This window comes from Rana temporaria, chromosome 6 (genome assembly GCF_905171775.1).
Source record: "Rana temporaria chromosome 6, aRanTem1.1, whole genome shotgun sequence".
NCBI lineage: Eukaryota > Metazoa > Chordata > Amphibia > Anura > Ranidae > Rana > Rana temporaria.
In genome coordinates, this window is record NC_053494.1 from 104,196,803 (window position 1) to 104,216,399 (window position 19,597).

A 19,597-nucleotide genomic window follows, 5' to 3' on the forward strand; every position below is an offset into this window, starting at 1 on the left:
ACAAAAATCTGGAAGAAATATACAAAACAAACCAAGATTCAGGTAAGAATACACATGCCTTTTATATTTAGAAAATATTTGCTTATCCTGGAGTTCAGCTTTAACAGACCAAAAGGGAGCAAATGAAATTCAGTTCATTATTAGGTCTTACATACACTTTAAACTGTGTGGTCACTCAAAATATGCCAATTTCCCTGATTTGTTGGTCTTGTAAAAAAAAAAGGGTAATAGTAATCACCACAGCATAGTATCTTTGTATGGCATTCTTTTAATTTACAGGAAGGAATAACACAGGACGGATGTGTAGTATTGTCTGCGTTGTAGGAAGTTACTGTTTCCTATCAAGGAGTTGAATGGTTTAGTTCATTGTCTGCCTCTAGTTCAATAACTGATTTTCAGTTTAATGTTGTATGTTCTACTCGGTATAAATGTAATTACAGCTCCATACAAAACTAATAGTAAGCATATTTTGCGTTATAATAGATTTTCATGTTTTTATCTGTTTTATTAATCATCTTTATCTGTCTGATTATCAAATTGCTATGGATGACCATACAAAATTAAATAGGAATAAAGCAGAGAAGGATGTCAGGAGATTTCTTGCAGGAATGGATACCTATTTTGCAAGTTCAGTCTTAAATAGCATTGTAATGTTCTTCTGTGTCAGTTATTAAATATTGAAAGGGTTGTAAGCCATTTTTGGAGGCACCCTATCTATAGGAATACTGGTCCTGTCTATAGGTATGCTAGGCTTTTCCTTTGAGGCCGGGTTCACACCTATGAGAATTGAATGCGCGTTTCCCCGCATTCAATCTGCATAGCAGGAGATAGCGACTGGCTCTCTATGGAGCCGGTTCACATATCTCTGCAGCGGGCCTGTTGCGGTGTGCCAGAAAAATGCATGCTTTTTTTGGTGCGTTTCAGGTTTGATTTCAGCCCAAAATTTGGGCTGAAATCGGACCTGAACCGGTGAACCAGCACGCACCGGACCCCTGGTTAATGATGAGTAAAACAAGCTTAAGCTCAGACAGATTGGTTTCTGCTTGGATTCCTAACATTTTTGGCTCTCCTAAATATCAGGTATGGAGGCAAGTGATACTGCTAGAGGAACTCCACTATCCCACCCACCCGCCCCTTTTACATATATGGCCAGCGAATGCAGCATTGTCTGGTATAAGCTGCTGCTCTGTCTCAGCACTCCAGGTCCATGCTATCATCTTCTCATCAGATGTCATCAAGGGGCTGGCTGTCTCTTCCTGGTTATTGTAGCCAGTCCCTGATGATGCGCCACAGTGCATGTGCAGTGTAGTGGAGATCGGCCAGTGCATAAGCAGTGAAAATTGCTATGGGATCTATGATGACAATATTCTAAGGCTGGCCATACATGTTCAGCTTTCTGGTATAATTTTCTTTTAGATTTACCAAAAACCATTTAATATGAGGTCAACAACTTTCAATGGTATCCAATTAGGCAGGCCCTATCTTAAGGTATAGCTAAGGGAAAATTGTACAAGACAATTAAGCATGTATGGCTAGCCTAAAGCCTCGTACACACGACTGGTTTTCCCGGCAGGAAAACTGCCAGGAGAGTATTTGGCCGGCTGTGTGTATACTCCCTAGCAGTTTTCCCAACAGGAAAACAGCCGGGAATCCCAACGGGAAAATAGAGAACCCTGCTCTCTGTTTTCTCGCTGGGTTTCCCAGCAGAGAGTTTCGTGCCGAGAAAACCGGTCGTCTGTATGCAGTGAAAAAACGCGCATGCTCGATAACACTTCGACGCATGCACGGTAGCATACAAGGTTAGTGTGGGGTGTAGCAAGATGGCGGCAACGGCATCGAATGTGACGAGACACCGGCTCGTCGTAGTCGATGACATCACAGCGTTCTTGCCATTCAAAAGAACGGTGGTTCTTTTCAGTGGCCGTCTTTATACATGGCTTTGCAAGGCAAGCTTGCCAGGAAACCCGTCAGGAAAACCGCAGTTTTTTTTCCTGACGGGATTGCCGGCCGTGTGTACTGGGCTTACGAGGCTTTGGATGTGGGAAAGGGGGTGTGGAGGGCAAAGAGAGACACAATTTTTGCTTAGGTAAAAAAACTATAAGTGCAGGTCCAGGTCCCACAGAAAATGTACTTAACCCCCCCCCCCCCAAAAATGTTTTATTTCATATCATATTTAATTGCGTAAAGCCCTGTACACACGGGCCAGATTCTCGTCAGAAAAAAAAACGTTGTTTTTCCTGCTGAGATTCCTGGCAAGAATCTCTTGCCGGCCGAGTGTACAGACACATCATTCACAAGAACCGCCGTTCTTTTGAATGGTGCTAACGTGGTGAAATCATAATCGACTACGACGAGCATGCGCTCGTCACATTCAATGCCGTCGCCGCCATCTTGCTTCACCCTACCTATGCCTTGGAAGCTACAGCGTATGCATCAAAGTAATTTCAAACATGCGCGGGTTTCCATGGAGAGGTAAGTATATACACGCTGGGGTTTCTCGGCAGGAAAACACTGCCGAGAATCGCACAATGAGAAAATAGAGAACAGGTTCTCTATTTTTCTCGTCTAGATTCTGGGCAGTTTTCTTGACGAGAAACCTCAAAGCCTCGTACACACGCACGGTTTACTCTGCAAGAAAGCTCTGCCAGCAGTTTTCTTTCTGGTTCTTGCCGAGAAAACCATGCGTGTGTACAAGGCTTAACAGTGGGGAGGAGGAGGAAAATTATAGAAGATGATAGAGGAGAATGAAGGTCTGCTTTAAATATATTCCTTCAATTCTCCACTGTTGGCTAAAGATTGAAATATAAGTACTACGTTCTGCTTGCATTCGTTCTTTTTTTGCCTAAACACACAAGGGTGCCCAAAAGAAAATACAGGAGAATGTGAATACTGATCATGTAAGGAACTGATGCAAACAGCTTCTTTTTTTTTGGAAGCTGTAGCTATGGGGCAAATGAGTAGCAAATGGCAGCAGGATAGAAAGCAATGCTTAACAGTATTTGTTTTTCTTTTGTGGAGCATCTAAAAACTGAAGCAACAGCACAAAGGACTCTAGAGACTGTCGAACAGATCGGGGAAATGCGTATAAATTAAATATATACATGTATATTTGACTTTATTTCTATAAACTCTTTAAAAAGGTAATTTAGGAATTTAAGTTCCTTAGATTAGTATCTTGATCCCTTATCTCAAGTGGACACATGCACACACTCTGGTAAGAATAAACAAACAGGAAAAGGAAGGAGCTTTTCTGAATGTTTTACTAACACACTTTTTCCAATGGAAAAACTACAAGCTCTTCCCCAGAGTAAAGCCATCTACAGAAATTAGGTTGTGCATGCTTGCTAATGAAAGATTGGTCTTCAAACATTTAAGTCTGCATTGGGAGCTGGCATGTTTGCGTCTATGCCTATATAGGGAGGGGGAGAGCTGAAGGCGCCAGTTGTCTTGTGGAGGAAACAAAAACGATCGGCCAGGAAAATCCATCTGATGATCAACTTTCTCCCAGGCAGGCTCATTGGCCAGGGTCATGGAAGGGCCTACAAACATTTAAACTATTCCTGCTGTTGGCAAAAGTATGAAAAGTACCCAGTCTCCACAGTTAAATGTCTGGTACAGCAATTTCAGCAAAAACAGACTTTTGATATGTACCAGTTTTGCGCTATTCAGAAATTACTTTGGCCAGTTCTTTTAGGCAGATTTTTACAGTTTGTAAATAATACCACAGACTATTAATATGGTTAGGAGACATTTGGAAAAGCATTATAAACAATATCCATTCACAGAGGTCAATGCACAAATGAGCTGTGATTGTTTATGCCAGGGGTCTCCAAACTGTGGCCCGAGGGCCAGATGCGGCCCTTTGCTAGCCTTTATCCGGCCCTCAGGGCTTTATTCCTCCCACTGATATGAGGCACTATTTTTCCCACTGACTACAACAAGGGGGCACTTTTTCTTCCACTGATACCAATGATGAGATACAATTACTTCTACTAATAGGGACACTACTCCTTATCCTACTAATCGCAAACTTTAAGCATTAGTAACTGGTAAACATTACAAGTTAGCTAATTTTTCTTTTTTTATGTGAGCAAGCAACATGAGCACTCTGAACAAAACTAAAATTAAACAATCATCTCCAGTGCTCAGAAAATACCAACTGTTGTGGTCTTGCAAATCTTTAATATAGGATATTAAGCCTACTCCTGACCTGTTCTTTAGCCATGAAAAGTAACAGGTCCACTTTAAGGCCTCATTAAAATGGGCAGCGGCACCTATACTGTGGGCAGGAGGCATCTGCTTTGCCATCTGCATCTGCCCCCAGCTGCGTGGAGGCAGCCCATGTAAGTGAGTATACATACCTCCCAACTTTTTGAGATGGGAATGGGGGACACCTATTATCAAAAGTATGTAGGCATAGAGCATGCCCCCTGCCATGCCCCCTTAAAGGAGAGATTTACAAAAAATGATACGTTAAGCTGCTAAGTGCTTTTTTTTACCACTACTATTCCTTTACATTGGCTTTAGACATTTACAAATGCAGCCATTTAGAATTTGGTTTAGCACTGGGAGACACTTTTTGATAAAAAGTGCATTTTATATACAACTCTATAGATCAGACAAAAATGAGGGACAAATGAGGACGAAAGAGGGACAGAGGGACTTTGTTCCAAATCAGGGACAGTCCCACAAAATCAGGGACAGTTGGGAGCTATATATTATAGACAACTTCTCCTGTATAGAGAAGTGATTTTCGCGCAAACATTTTTTTATACTAAAAGTGTGGGATATATGATTAAATGAAATATCAAAAAGCAGCTCCCCTGAAGACGTACTAACGAAACGATCGTCGGCGGCGTAGCCTGGTCACTCTTTTGAATTTGATCCCCCTCCCGCATTCGGCTGCTAGCGAGGACACCTGACGGATTTGCGCCGACACGGAAGTAGAGGCTGGTGCCTCCTTATCTGAGCCTGCAGACCTAGTGCCGGGTTGGGCACTTGTTAGTGTAAGTGGCCACTTGGCCCTACTTTGTTTTTAAATTTTTTATCATAATAAACCGGTTGCACTATGAGTTGTTCTCTGCCTTTTCATGTCCCATCTGCCTAATGTCCTGGAGAGAGATAGCCTGTGACACCAGTGGAAGACGCACCATATGTTTGCAGACATTATTCTGCTTATGCGATTTTGGCTTTCTTTTAATTAAGCAAGCCCTATCGCTCTGGTAAGAGTCCATTTTTATCAGCACTTCTCGGGTGTCAACTCTTAAGTGGTGGAAGAATTTAATTATATGCACATGATTCAAAGAAGATTGCATGCTTCTCTGTCAAGCTGATTTGTTGCCATTTGGGAGAATGCCAATTATCACTCTAAGAGTGCATGGACAGTGCCTATAATATATTTTTTTCTTTGGACTTTTTTTGCTTTTTCGTTTTGTTTTTCTGGTTTTGGGAGCACTTTTTTTCATATTGTGTTTCACATATATAGTGTTCACATTTATACCCATCAAATGGTTATAGGCACTATATATTTTTATGTATTCAAGATCTAGTTGTTGTATATATCACCTCACGCAGTTCCTGCTGTTAGGGCCTAAATTGCATTTATTTATTCACACTTGCGCATATATTTTAGTTAGTGTATGCTCTCTTATTTCTGATACACCTTATAGTTAGCCTACGGCTATAGCGCCCCCTATCACTCCTAACTTCTCCTGTATGGCTGCCAAATTTTCACATGCGGCTGTGTCCATGCAACCACTGCACCTGCATCCACTTTTATTAGCTCCTTGCATGCAGCTGCGGGCAGATGCAGACACCAAAAAAAACATCTACTGCATGCAGCACAAGAGCAGCACCCATCTGAACAAGGCCAGTGTTGGCCACACCAGCAGCACATACTCAATCTCCCTTCTCTCCCACCCTGCTTTATTAGGCCATTGGAATGTTTTGGAAATACCCAGTACTTTTGAATATAGGGGGCATCTGACACTCCTTTGCTTCCCTCAAGACCACACTGGTACTTGGATGCTCAGGTAACCAGTGGCACCACGTGTTACCTGAGCAGAGAGAGAGTACTCTGCACTATGCTAATCACAAGGTGTGACTTGGAGTTTACAAAGGCAGCAATCTTTTCTCTAACGATGGCCAAAAGGGGTGAGGGGGAAGTGGAAAAATTGTACACATAGACAAGTGGAGCAGTTGGCATTTCAGTAAACCTATTGTTTTTCCTTGTAGGGCAACACACAAATAGATCTAAATGATAAAATCTCAATTAAAATGGCTGTAAGAAAAGGGCAAGAGGGTGGAGGGAAAGGGTGACAGGTATCATGGGAGACCACTGAACTTCAAAGTAAACTTCTTGGGTCCAACCAACAAAAGTTTGTAGATATCTGCACTGTGAATCTACAGTAAGTGATCTTAGATTGACCTGTTTGGATTTAAATCAGTTTTGTTACTTCCATTTTAGTATGCAAATTTCACTTAGTTTGACTGCTTTAAAATGCCTGTATTAACATGTTATAAAACAAAGATGTTACTGATGTAAATTTATAATACTGATAATCAATCTAAAGCAAATCTAAGACTATCACCTGGTGAGGTCCATCAAAGGGCAATATCTTTGTTAAGGCAAAGACATTTATTGATTGACTCCTGAACATCACCCTTTGACAGCACCCTTGTTGTGTTTGAGTGCCTGGAGCCACAGGAAAACTCTGGCTGTAGACAGTAATTTTTAGCATCAGTTTAGGTAATAGGAATGCATTGGGAATGTAAATTAGGTAACCTTAGGTTACACTTTAGATCCAGAAGATGCACTTAGACAAAGAATGTACTCATTACATAATAAAAAATAAAATACCGAATTGATGTAATTGATGGCGAGTTATATCTACATGAGAGGGCTTTCAACATTCGTACTTTAACAAGTTTTTTTTAATATGCTTATATCATCATAGCTTGAGATGTTGATTATATTATATTTTAGGAAGTACTGGGAAAGTAAATCTACAAAGTTAGGATTTTCAGTTAAGGCACGATAGAAGGTCTTAGAATGTATACAGAACAGAGAGGCCTATGTTCCCAGAGGGCAGCCATCTGGCCTTGTTTATTTGTGTTTTCAACTTTGTGATCTGGTATTTCACTGCGTTGCTTGGGCATCCTGGAGACGAGAGGCCTCTCGCAAAGCATGCCTTGCATAAATAAGAAGTGAAAAGCGAGGGAAGAAAGTGTGTTTTTCACTGTCACTTCTGTATGTGTTCCTAAACTATGCACAATATTTCACTGTCTATTCTTAAGCTGTTCTGTTTAGACTGCAATGAATTACTTTGCAGTGACTTTGTTTTTAAGGATTTAAATATTCTAAGTAGTGAAAATAGCTAAGAATTGTCTCTGGATGTTTTATGATGTATACAAGCGAAAAAATATCACAGAATTCCGAATGTTCTGTTTAGTGCCACAGATATACAAAACAGTTCATTATTTCCACGTGCTAAAATTTTTTTTACAAAACTTTTATTATTATAGCATATAATAAAGAATTTCATATTTAGCAAACCGTTGGAAACAATATAATAAATACGAAAAAATTAATACCTTAATTGTGGACTCAACGATTTATACTATATACATAAGAGTTCAAAAATATAAAAAAAAACAAATAAAATAACAAATAACAAAAATGCAAATAAAATAATAAACCCAAGAACACAAGCCCCTCTTAGAATAGATCACAAAATGTAATTTATTATATATATTTCAAAACATATTAAAACACAACAAGCATTTGTGTTTAACTGTCAGTGAAAAGTGAAAACCAAACAGGGGATTGTAATTTACAAACTAGAATGTTAATATATGTAACGTAAATAACAGTAAAGAACTGCAGCATTTAAATTATGATTGTATTGAAGTGTACATACCTTCTAAAGAAAAATCCAGTAACACATATTCATAGGCCAGGTTGGTTTTTGTCTCTACTTGTGGCCTTTTTAATGTTGAGAATATTTTTCCAGGACTGCTGTCATCAGAATCTTCTAGTTTCCTTAGTCCACACCCCATGGCAAAGTTTGCATTCAACAAAGTTTAACACAAGAAAATATAGATGGGCACCTTGAATCAAAGCTCTTCAGTGTCTCATTACTCATCTTCCATAGTTGAAAATGTTAGATTGTGAGAATAACGCCTGTTCATATTTGGAAGCATGGGCTTGCCCTATTTCCCATGCAGGCGGTGGGGCAGAGCTCTAAGATACAGCTACACAGACACTGAAAAGAGTTTAGCGAAGACTTTTCATGCCACGTCAAATTGCAGCCAGCCCCCTATCCCTTTTCTATGCAGCAGACACCAATAGTCCTTTGTCCTTCTATGTATCCTCCCCTTCTGGCTAGCAGTTGGGAAGGCAATTAGGAGCTGACATATAAAGGAGAACACTTTTTGGTGAGCTACTCACATAAGGAACACTGCTCTTCTGATTCAGATGAGATCTCATACCAGTTGCTGGTCATATCAGATTTTGAAATGTTTGCAAAAGTAAGATAAAGCATTTGGCTTTCTTGTAAAAGTAGGTGCGTGGAACTTTCAATGGGAAAAACATTGTGTTGAACTAGATTCCTGACATTCCAGTATATACACAAACTACTGTAAACACTATAAATATGTGGAGTAAGGTTTACAGCAAAATTACTATAGTTTCCAAAGTTTAAACCAAATCACGAAAATCTTAAATAACCTTTAAGGTGCAAATGTAATTTCAAAAGTAATTTTCCATTTTTTTTGAACTGCAGCTTTTATTAAAAAATTACTTGGCGATCCTACCAATAAGGTTTTTCTTCGGGTACTTCCTGTTATAGGCTGACATTACTATAGGGGTTGATTTACTAAAAGCAAATCCACTTTGCACTACAAGTGCACTGCAAGTGCACTTGGAAGTGCAGTCGCTGTAGATCGCTGTAGATCTGAGGGGAAGCTCTGAAATGAGGGGAAGCTCTGCTGATTTTATCATGCAATCATGTGCAAGCAAAAATGCTGTTTTCTATTTTCCTTGCATGTCCCCCTCAGTCATACAGCGACTGCACTTGAAAGTGCACTTGTAGTGCAAAGTGGATTTTCCTTTTGTAAATAACCCCCTATGTCCTGTCTCCCAGTAATGTTCTAGTGTTGTCACGCTGTCACATGGGCTTCAGATGGAATCTTCATTTAGCTGTTACAGTACACGTCTGCGGGTGATTTACTAAAACAAATGTGGTGCATTAAAAAAAAATGTTTTGCTTGCACATGATTGGATGATGGAAGTCAGCAGAGCAATACTTCATACACTGAGCTCTGGTGAAAATTCCCTTGCACAATGAACAGTATTTTTGCCTTTAGTAAATCAAATACAGTACATTATGTAGACATGGTTCACTTTTGTCACTATCAGGAAGTCCAGCCATGGTTTGATTGTATGCATTTAGACAAGTAGCAACTGCAAAAGAGATCAGCAGTGCTCATATTGTACTGTAAATATGCTAAATGAAAATTTGGACTGGATCAGCCAGAATCTGAAGTAGATGTGCATGGCAATCCCTCAGCTTCTTGCTTTTATTCTCAAAGCTTGAAAGTAGTACTAAAGTCTAAATGCTTTTTACCCTATTACATTCTCTGCACTAAGGTAAAAACACCCCACTACCTGTCTACCCCATCCTATCCCAAAACACTTACCTGACTACATGTCACCAGCATTGGCTCCAGCATTATTCCCCTAATTTCCAGGGGAAACTGAGGGCAGTGGGACCAAAAGCCTGTGAGGAGGGGTTCTGTGCTTTTCTATGGACTTAAACAGCTTGGTGCGGGACCTGCTGGGGGCACCTTAGCACCTGGCTTCCTACAGGAGGCACCCCAATGAGGGGAGAAGCCTACAGCACTGCCAGGGACTGCTAGAAGAAAATAAAAGCAACATTTCTGTGCAATATAGTGGCATAAAGCTGGTAAGTGTTACCCCTTTTTTTATTTCTTTCTTTTTACAGAAGAACATTTATGGAATTTGTATAACAAGATATACAGACAATACTGCATGTCTCACTTAGTAAATCACCAAACAATGCAGAAAGCATCATATATATATATATATATATATATATTTATATATATTTATATATATATATATATATATATATACACAAGTCAAAAACATGGGTTCCTTGGGACTGTAATTGATCCCTTGAAGACTGCTGCTGATGCCGAGTTCTAGGCTCCACCTCCATGCTGACACAATCCTCCTCCTCCTCGACCTCTTCCTGTGTGATAGGCGGGCAAGCAGGAACACTGTCTGGCATGGGCGTCCGCTGACATTTTTTCAGAGGGGGGCGCTTCGGCAGCGGCGATACACAGTCGCATTTTACCCTTTCTTCGACCGGTAGCGGTGGTTAAAAGCGCCCCTCCCCACGTTAAAATGTAAAAACACCCCACTGTGCCCCCTGCATCTTTCAATATATACCCCCTCTCCACAACTGCACCTCTGGACCCCTTAACATTACACAGCACCTCACAGCTCTTGACCCCTTTACATTACACAGCACCCCACAGCTCTTGACCCCTTTACATTACACAGCACCCCACAGCTCTGGACCCCTTTACATTACACATCACCCCACAGTTCTGGACCCCTTTACATTACACAGCACCCTGCACCACTGTGTCCCTTTACATTACACAGAACCCCTTTCCCTTGACTGAAACACTACACTATATTGACAGTATATTTATTTCAAGTCTAAAAGAGGAACCTTTTGGAATGAGGGACAAATGGATTTGATTCCAGAAGAGGGACAGGCACTCTAAATAAGGGACAACTAGAAACTATGCTGTAGGCTACAACTCTGTGTTGTGTTTGCTTTGCGTTTCCAGACTTGCTAAAAACACATCAGAAAATAGTCTAGTGTTACCTGTGGCAACAGATGTTGGAACAAACAAAGCACAGGCCTGGTAAACAATCTCAAAAGGTGATCCCCTCTCTCTGTCCTTCGGCGCTCGTATCGTATGTCACGGAGCTGGGTCTGTGTGCAAGGTCCCGTCCCCTCTAGTTCAGCTCGTGTGATAGGCGGAACACTAAAAGACTATAAGACGAGCCGAACTAGGGGGGCGGGACCTTGCACACAGACCCAGCTCCATGACATACGATACGAGCACCGGAGGACAGAAGGAGGGGAGCGCTGCAGTCACCGCTTAAAGCGGCCCTAGGGCCAGTTCGGCCCTGCTCCTGGCTCTCCCTGGCAATTCCCTATGGAGCGGACGCCCATGCTGTCTGGATAAAGGGGGCTTTGAGAGGTAAGGAAGTCCTCCTCTTCCTCCCTCTGTTCTGCCTCAAGGGCCCTGCGTGTGCTCCAACAATTGAATAAGAGGGACAGTCTCACTGATGCATGCACTGTCACTGCTCACCATCCTTGTGGCCTCCTCAAATGGTGACAGGACAGTGCATGCATCCCTGATCAAGGCCCACTGGCGTGGGAAAAAAAACAAGCTCCCCTGACCCAGTTCTGCTGCCATATTGGCACAGATACTCATTGATGGCCCTCTGCTGCGTGTGCAGCCGCTGAAGCATGGCCAACGTAGAGTTCCACCGGGTGGGCATGTCACAGATTAGACATTTTTCCCTCAGGTGAATGGGTAGGAGTACAAGTTACCCCATACTCATTCACATAGGGTGGGGGGCCGGTATCTGGGGGCCACCTTATTAAAGGGGGCTCCCAGATTCCAATAAGCCCCCCCCTCGCAGACCCTGACAACCAATGGCCAGGGTTGTCGGGAAGAGGCACTTGTCCCCATTGACATATGGACAAGAGTGCTTTGGGGTGGGGGGCGCAAGCACCCACCCCCCCATGTTGAGGGCATGTGGTCTGGTACGGCTCAGGAGGGGGGGGGGGGCGCCCGCTCGTCCCCACCGCCATTCCTGTCTGACCAGGCGGCGTGCTCGGATAAGGGTTTGGTATGGATTTTGGGGGAACCCCCACGCCGTTTTTTCGGCCAAGGTGTTCACCCTTACAATTTTTGGGGGAAATTTGGTGCGGAGTTCCCCTTCATGATCAGTATAACTAAAACCCATGGCGGTGTTTTATTTAACCAGTTCCATACCACGCCTATTCTGGAACTTCTCTTCATGTAAAAATCATAATTTTTTTTACAAGAAAATTACTCAGAACCCCAAACATTATATATATATATATATATATATATATTTTTTTTTTAGAAGACACCCTAGGGAATAAAGTGGCGGTCATTGCAACGTTTCATCTCCAATGGTATTTGCCCAATAATTTTTAAAATGCCTTTTTTTTGCCAAAAAAAAAGCCGTTTCATGAATTTAAAAATAACAAAACAGTAAAGTTAGCCCAATTTTTTGGGATAATGAGAAAGATGATGTTACACCGAGTAAATAGATACCTAACTTGTCACGCTTTAATATTGCAAACACTCATGGAATGGCGCCAAACTTCGGGATTTAAAAATCTCCATAGGCAACGCTTGAATATTTTTTTACAGGTTACCAGTTTAGAGTTACAGAGGAGGTCTAGTGCTAAAATTATTGCTCTCGCACGTCATCAATACCTCACATGTGTGGTTTGAACGGCGTTTACATATGTGGGCGGGACTTACATGCGCGTTCGCTTCTAAGTGCGAGCTACTAGGGACAGGGGCACTATAATTTTTTTTATTTTTTTTTACGTAATTTTTTTAGTTTTGCACTTTTTTTTTTACCACTTTTATTCCTATTACAAGGAACGTAAACATCCCTTTTAATAGGGCTAGTGTGTGACAGGTCCTCTTTATGGAGAGAGGCGGGGTCAATAAGACCCCACATCTGTCCTCCAGGCTGGAAAGCATGAGATTGGGGGGGAAAAAAACACTGATCTCATGCTTTCAGCCGCTATTGCAGCTTTTTTTTATGTTTATGTTTTTAAATCTCTATGCTCCTCATTCGGCGGCGGACGATTCGTTCTCCAGGCCCCTGATGGCACGGGAGAGCCCGGAGAAGCACCGGATGGCGATGGGAGGGGGGATGTCCCCTCCCGCCGCCTGTAAGAACGATCAAGTGGCAGAACTGCCACTATGATCATTCTTATGGTGCGAACAATCGGCGCCTGTAAAAAAGGATATCTGAATGTTGCCTGTAGCTGCACCCATCATTCAGATATCCCCCACTGAAGTCCAGGACGTCATATCACATCCTACAGTACGGAAGTGATTAAAATTTGCCTTGGAGTCAGGGCCGGTGCTACCACTAGGCAGCCGCCTAGGGCGCACTGGAGAGTGGCGGGGGCACTACCACCCAGGGCGCCCGGCCACCGGTGATCCTACTCCCTCTCAACAACTAACTCAACAGGCAGCCGCTCCACTCTAGATTCCCTCTGTACAGTGTTAGAGGCGCTGGCACAGCAGCGGTGGAGATATAGAGGAAGGAAAGAAAACATCCCCTGCGCGCCCCTGATAATCACAGTGCCACTGGCAGTGAGTGTGACCTGTCTGTGTACCTGCGGTCACATTGTTACCGTCCACCAGTCTGCCTCTGATGTACCGCTCCGCCTCCGCTACAGCCAGACAGCTCTGCCTCTGAGCCTCTGCCATTCTACCCAGTACTGCCTGTGCCCATACATTGCATGTCCCCCCCCCCTCCATCATGGAGGCCGCACAAGATTTACAGTACCCTGTCGCCGAGAACCAGAGTGATGAGATCACGCTGAAAGTACAATAACGGCGGCAGGTACTGTATGTCCCTTAGGTGGGACCTGGGCCCCCATACCCATTTTAAGGCCAATTACTATAAGATAAGGCAGCCAAGTGGGGTCTAGCAAAATTAACAAGTTAATTCCCATAGACTGCAATGGTATTTATGGTATAACTTTTGCCCATGTTATGCTCTTTGTTTGCCCACCCGGACCAGGGGGTGTTTGTCCCATCTCTAATTTTGTAGCATCCTGGATGATGTGATTCATTTTGGACAGGGCTTTGCCTTATTTTCTGCTAGCTGCATTTATGTTGATCTGAGCATGCCCATGCCCTCAGAGGAAGTCGGAAGGACGAAACGTCAGGGCGTCACTTCACGGCATTACACTGCGCTGCGTTCCTGCTGAGCTCCAGTGTGTGGTAGCAGAGCGGTGTCTATCCATGGTGGACAGGACTGACACATGCAAAGATATCCCACTATGAGCCAGGAACCAGCCCGGTGTTTGCTGGTTGTTTAAACAACCTTTTTTTGTTATATAATCCTTATTTATTCATATAGAAAAAGTTTTCCATTGAACAACAGCAGAAACAAAAAGATGGAGAAAAACATGCAATGCTGTCCAACCATACATTTAGGCATTACAAAAGACAAAGGGCCCAATTAACCGCCCAACAGACAGGATAAAAGGGACGGAGGTTGCAATCTCAAAGTTAGATATACATAAAAACCAAAACAGATTGAAGTAGTCAGGGCCGGCCTTAGGTGTTCAGGCGCCCTGTGCGAGCTAATCCTGTGGCGCCCCCCCATCTTCACTAATCCTGTGGCGCCCCCAAGACATTGTGCCATTCGCCACCCCACTGAAAGTGCCGCCTGGTACATTGGTACCATCGGGTCCCATGTGATCATGTGAGCAACTGACTGCGACTTACATTCTGCGAGCTGTGATGGCCGCACGGTGCCCCTGTTGCCCATGGCGCCCTGTGTGGCCGCACAGCTCGCACACCCCAAAGGCCGGCCCTGGAAGTTGTCCCCAATCACTCCGCTAAGCGAAGAGGTCCGGAAATAGGTGGGTCATCTTGGGTCAGACAGGTAAATAAAAAACACACAAAAAAAGGGATAACCATAGAATAAAACGATAAAAACAGAAGGGAATTTTTTTTTTAAATTAATAAAAGAATGTACTCATAATCATCAAAACAATCTGTCTGCAGATTTGGTCGAATGTTCATTGGTTCAACGAAAAAAAGACAAAAAAGGTGCAGCTGTGGCCACCTCGCCAACGTAGTGAATCCAGGTAGCCCAGACCCCATACCATTTGTCATATTCATCCTTATACCTCGCCATCCACTCCTCCGCGGATCTGACATTGTTCACCAACCGAATCCAGTCCGAACGGGACGGGAACCGGCTGGTTTTCCAAAAAATGGGAATTAACCTCCTAGCTGCATTCAAGAGGTGCGGTAGCACAGACTTCCGGTATAGGCCACGGGGGGTTGGTGGGGACGTGCAGAAGGAAACCCATAGGGGAGTCTGGCAGGTCTATATCAAGGATGGTATTAATTTGGGATCTAATATCTTGCCAAAAAAGGCGTAACTTAGGGCATTCCCACCAGATATGTAAAAAGGAACCCCTATGGCCACATTCCCGCCTACATGCATCCGAGGTCATTGGGTAAATTTGCTTAAGTCTAGTAGGAACCCTGTACCATCTGGTTAAAACCTTAAACCCATTTTCCTGCAGAGCTGAATGAGTGAGGCGGTACAATTGGCTGAGCTGGGTATCAGTGAACGTATGCTGCAAGTCTCTCTCCCACTCCCGGATATAAGCAGTCTCCCAAGGGAACCTTGGTCCTGCAATAGGCCATAAAGTATAGATATAGCACGGGGGATGGTGGAAGGGGACATGCATAGCCTCTCTAAAGGGGTAGCAGATGTGGGGGAGCGTATGGCATGTGGCAGACCCTGTGCGAAATGTTGAAGCTGCCCATACCTCCAGCTATCCATTGGGAACCCCCCATATTGGGCCTGAAGCTCCTCCAGGGTGAGCAGGCCCCGATCCTGGAAAAATCTGCCACAACGCAGCTCGCCGTCTGCTGTCCAGGAACGGAAAAAAGATGGGTGCTCCCCCAGTAGAAACCAGGGGAAAAGGGGGGGGCAAGGTATCCCGTCTTATTCATAGTATCCCACAATTTCAGGGCATGAATGGACATTTGGGAGACATGGGTCGACCGACCTCTCTGTGTCTGGGGAAGCCAAGGAGCATGGGATAAATTGCGGCCTTCTCCAAAGGGGACCCACAGCTTAGAGGGCACTCCATGGTGCCAATCCAAGATCCGCTCAAGGGCAATAGCCTCATAGTACTTACGTATGTCAGGAACACCCATACCCCCCAGTCGCTTGGGTCTCTGCAGGGTATGGAGGGCCAAACGGGGGCTTCGACCCTGCCAAATGTAGCGAAAAAATGCACTGTTTAGGCTTAAGAAAAAAGACCTAGGTAAAGAGATAGGCACCATTTGGAGAAAAAACAAAATGCGGGGGAGCACATTCATCTTTAACACACTGACTCGGCCCATCCAAGAGAATACTTCTCTGTCCCAACGGTGTAAGTCCGCCTTAATAGTGGAAAGCAATTGAGTGTAGTTACTAGCATATAATTGGGAATAAAGGGGGGTAAGATAGACCCCCAAATATTTCATGTGGGTAGCACACCATTAGCAAAATAAATGTTGAAATTAGAAAGGGAGCCGAAAGTCCGTAGTTCCATCATAATGTTGGGGAGGGAGATCAGGGGGTTTGCTACATAAAAGAGGACATCACCCGGGTATGCGGAGAGCTTGTGTTCATGAGAGCCGACGCAAAGGCTCTTAATGTCAGGGTTAGAACGTATCCTACTAAGCAGAGGCTCCAGAGTGAGAGCAAAAATAAGAGGTGACAACGGGCAGCCCTGTCTTGTCCCATTCCCAATAGGGAAAGAATCAGAGAGAGTACCATTGACCTTAACACGGGCCTCTGGACTACTATACAATGAGGAGACCCAAGAAAGCATTTTCGGGCCAAGTCCCAATCTAGACAATACTGCCCGAAGATACATACAATCCACCCTGTCAAATGCCTTTTCGGCGTCAGTGGATAGGAGGAGACAGGGTGGATGCTCAGCCTGCATCTGTACCCACTGAATCAGCTGAATGGCCCGGTTCCAGTTATCCCTCGCCTCTCATCCAGCAATGAACCCCGTTTGGTCAGGGTGAACGAGGCAAAGTCTAGCAAAGTAGCACGCTCCAGGCGGAGGGCCTCAAGGCTGGCCGTCAACTCCGGAGTTAGGTGTCTCTTATGTTCGACTTCCGCAAGTTGTATTTCCCGCAACAGGGATTGAAGGTCTCCCTCCCACGCCTTTTTTAACCGCGCTCCCTGTGATATAAGCTCCCCTAGCACTACCGCCTTGTGCCCCTCCCAAATCGACGCCGCCCCCACCTCCACGGAGGCATTTTCTGAGAAATAATGAGTAATAGTGTCGGAAATGCTTTTGAGGGCTACGTCATCGTCTAAGATATTCTCATTCAGGCGCCAAGTCCAAGACTTAGCACCAGAAACCAGTGGGTGTATAGAGAGGGACACCAGGGCATGATCTAACATGGTAATGGAACCAATCGACGCACCGGACAATGAGTCCAGGGTAAACTGGTCCATCAGCAGTAGATCTATCTGGGTGTAAACAGCATGGGTTGCTGAATAGTAGCTAAAATCTTTCACCCTCGGGTGGAGCACTATCCAGCAATCCACAAGATGGTGAGTTTGTAAGGTCTTCCGAAAGCGTTTTAGGAAAGCAAAGGAGTGGGCAGATCGTCCTGAGGACGTATCCACTGCAGGATCAGGGTTAACATTAAAATCTCCCCCTAGAATCAGCTGACCCTCCCGGAAGTGGGAAAGGGAGTCCAAGAGGGAGTCCAGGAAGGTGAGCTGACCAGAATTCGGTGCGTACGCGGTTGCAAAAGTGAACCTACGACCCATGATGTTCCCCTTAAAGAAAACAAATCTACCATTTGGATCAGTTAACTGGTCGGACAAAACAAAAGGGCAGTTTTTGTGCAAAGCTATAGCGACCCCACTAGACTTAGAGCGAGGTGAGTTGCTAAAGAACCATTGAGAGTAGAGGTGCGTGGGCAGACGGGGGACCGAGTCAGTGCGAAAGTGTGTCTCCTGCAAAAAAAGAACATGTGCCCCCAGGCGTTTAGTCTCGAGCCACAACTTACTGCGCTTGTTGGGGGATCCCAGCCCGCGGATGTTATAGGAAACCACCTTCAGGGAAGCCATAGGGTAGATGTTCGGAGAGCCCCCTCCCCCCAGCCAGGAGGAGGGAGAGACCTGCAGCAATCTGAGCCGAAATGCAATGAGTACTGAAAAAAAACATTGATGACAAAAAAGAAGGGAAAACATGAGAACAAGAAAAACAAGAACAAAACACAACACATAACAGCCTCCATAAGGGAGACGTTTCAGAGACCTCCCGAGGCATCCAAATCCGATTGGTCGGGGACCCTCACCCAGCCGGCGAGCCGGTGTGGGGAGAGGGCCAGCGAGCAACCCGGAATCCCAAGCATGGGACATCACTCAGAGGAGTCGGCCTATGTGGGGGAAGAAGCGCAGCATGAGGTGCGAGCCCGCCCATAAAGAGGGAGCCCGCCGCACATCATCAGAGGGGCATAGGGACCACAAGGGCGCCTCAGCCCAGTACAGAAATACACCACAGCAGTATCAAAGTGCAAAAACCGAACATAATAAAATATTAATAACAGTGCTCTCAACATGGGCGCAAAAAAGAAAAACCTGGCAAACAGTTCACAGCCAACCATGGCTCGAGGGGTTCTTCAGGTCCCCCTCTGGGAGGGAGATGGGGGCCGAGGAGCTGAAGCATCTTGGGGAGAGTCCACCCTGAAGCGACACCTGTTGCGACCCTTACGACGGGCAGTACGCCAAGGTTGCGATTGCATGGGCAGGGGAATCTCAGGAGCGGACTTCCAGTCCGTAACATCAATGGCTGGGAGGCCCAGTTTCTGTAGAAATTGTGGCAGTTCATCCACGGTGCGTAATATAATTTGGCGGCCATCTTTGGTCACTGAGAGCTGGAAAGGGAAGCCCCATCTGTAAGTTAGCTGAGCATCTTGTAGGGCAGCAAGTAACGGCTTCAGGGCACGGCGTTGCATCAGGGTACGTCTAGAGAGGTCAGTAAAAAAGGACAACTGAGCCCCATCAAAGTCCACATGGTGCACACCTCTGAGCCATTATGCTCTCCTTCAGGGAGTATTTATGCAGTTTGCAGATAATGTCCCGTGGATTATCAGGGTCATCAGACGGTGGGCGCAGCGCCCTATGTGCCCGATCAATCTCAATGCGATCAGGAGCGTCTCGGCCGAGAACCTGTTTAAAGAGGCCCTGTAAGGAGGGCACTATATCCCTGGGGCCTGTGGCTTCAGGCAAGCCCCTGATGCGGATATTGACCCTACGGCTTCTGTTCTCAAAGTCATCCATTTGGTCAATCAGGGCATCAATCCTGCGGTCCTGTCTCTTGCAGTGTTCATGGAGAGACTGTAGAGCCGGAGCAACCACATCCCACTGTGCTTCTAGGTCTTCTACTCTACCCCCAATATGAGCAGTGGCCGCCTGCAAGGCCTCAATGTCCTGTCTGAGGGCCTTCTCGACCCTGCCAGCAAACAGTTCTAGGTCAGCTTTCGTGGGGAGAGCCAGAATATGGGCTCGAAGATCTGCATCTCCTACCATCTCACTCAGCGGTGCTGCTGGAGGCATGGAGCTGGCCAGGCTGGCAGGGGAGGTGGGGGGATGAAGCGAGGGAGAAGGAGAGGGCGGAAGGAATAGGGGAGACCGCGTGTGAGGCCTTGTACC

At 44.9% G+C, this 19,597-nt stretch overlaps 1 protein-coding gene across 1 annotated transcript in view; it reads right to left on the reverse strand.

Moving 5' to 3' along the window:
• RFTN2 (raftlin family member 2) overlaps positions 1 to 8,388 on the reverse strand; it is a 47,100-nt gene extending 38,712 nt beyond the window's left edge. Inside the window, exon 1 of the mRNA XM_040357097.1 lies at positions 7,920 to 8,388. Within this exon, the coding sequence (XP_040213031.1) occupies positions 7,920 to 8,058 (139 nt within the window). The 5' untranslated portion in view covers positions 8,059 to 8,388. The remainder of the gene's footprint in view (positions 1 to 7,919) is intronic.
• Positions 8,389 to 19,597: the final 11,209 nt, after the last annotated feature.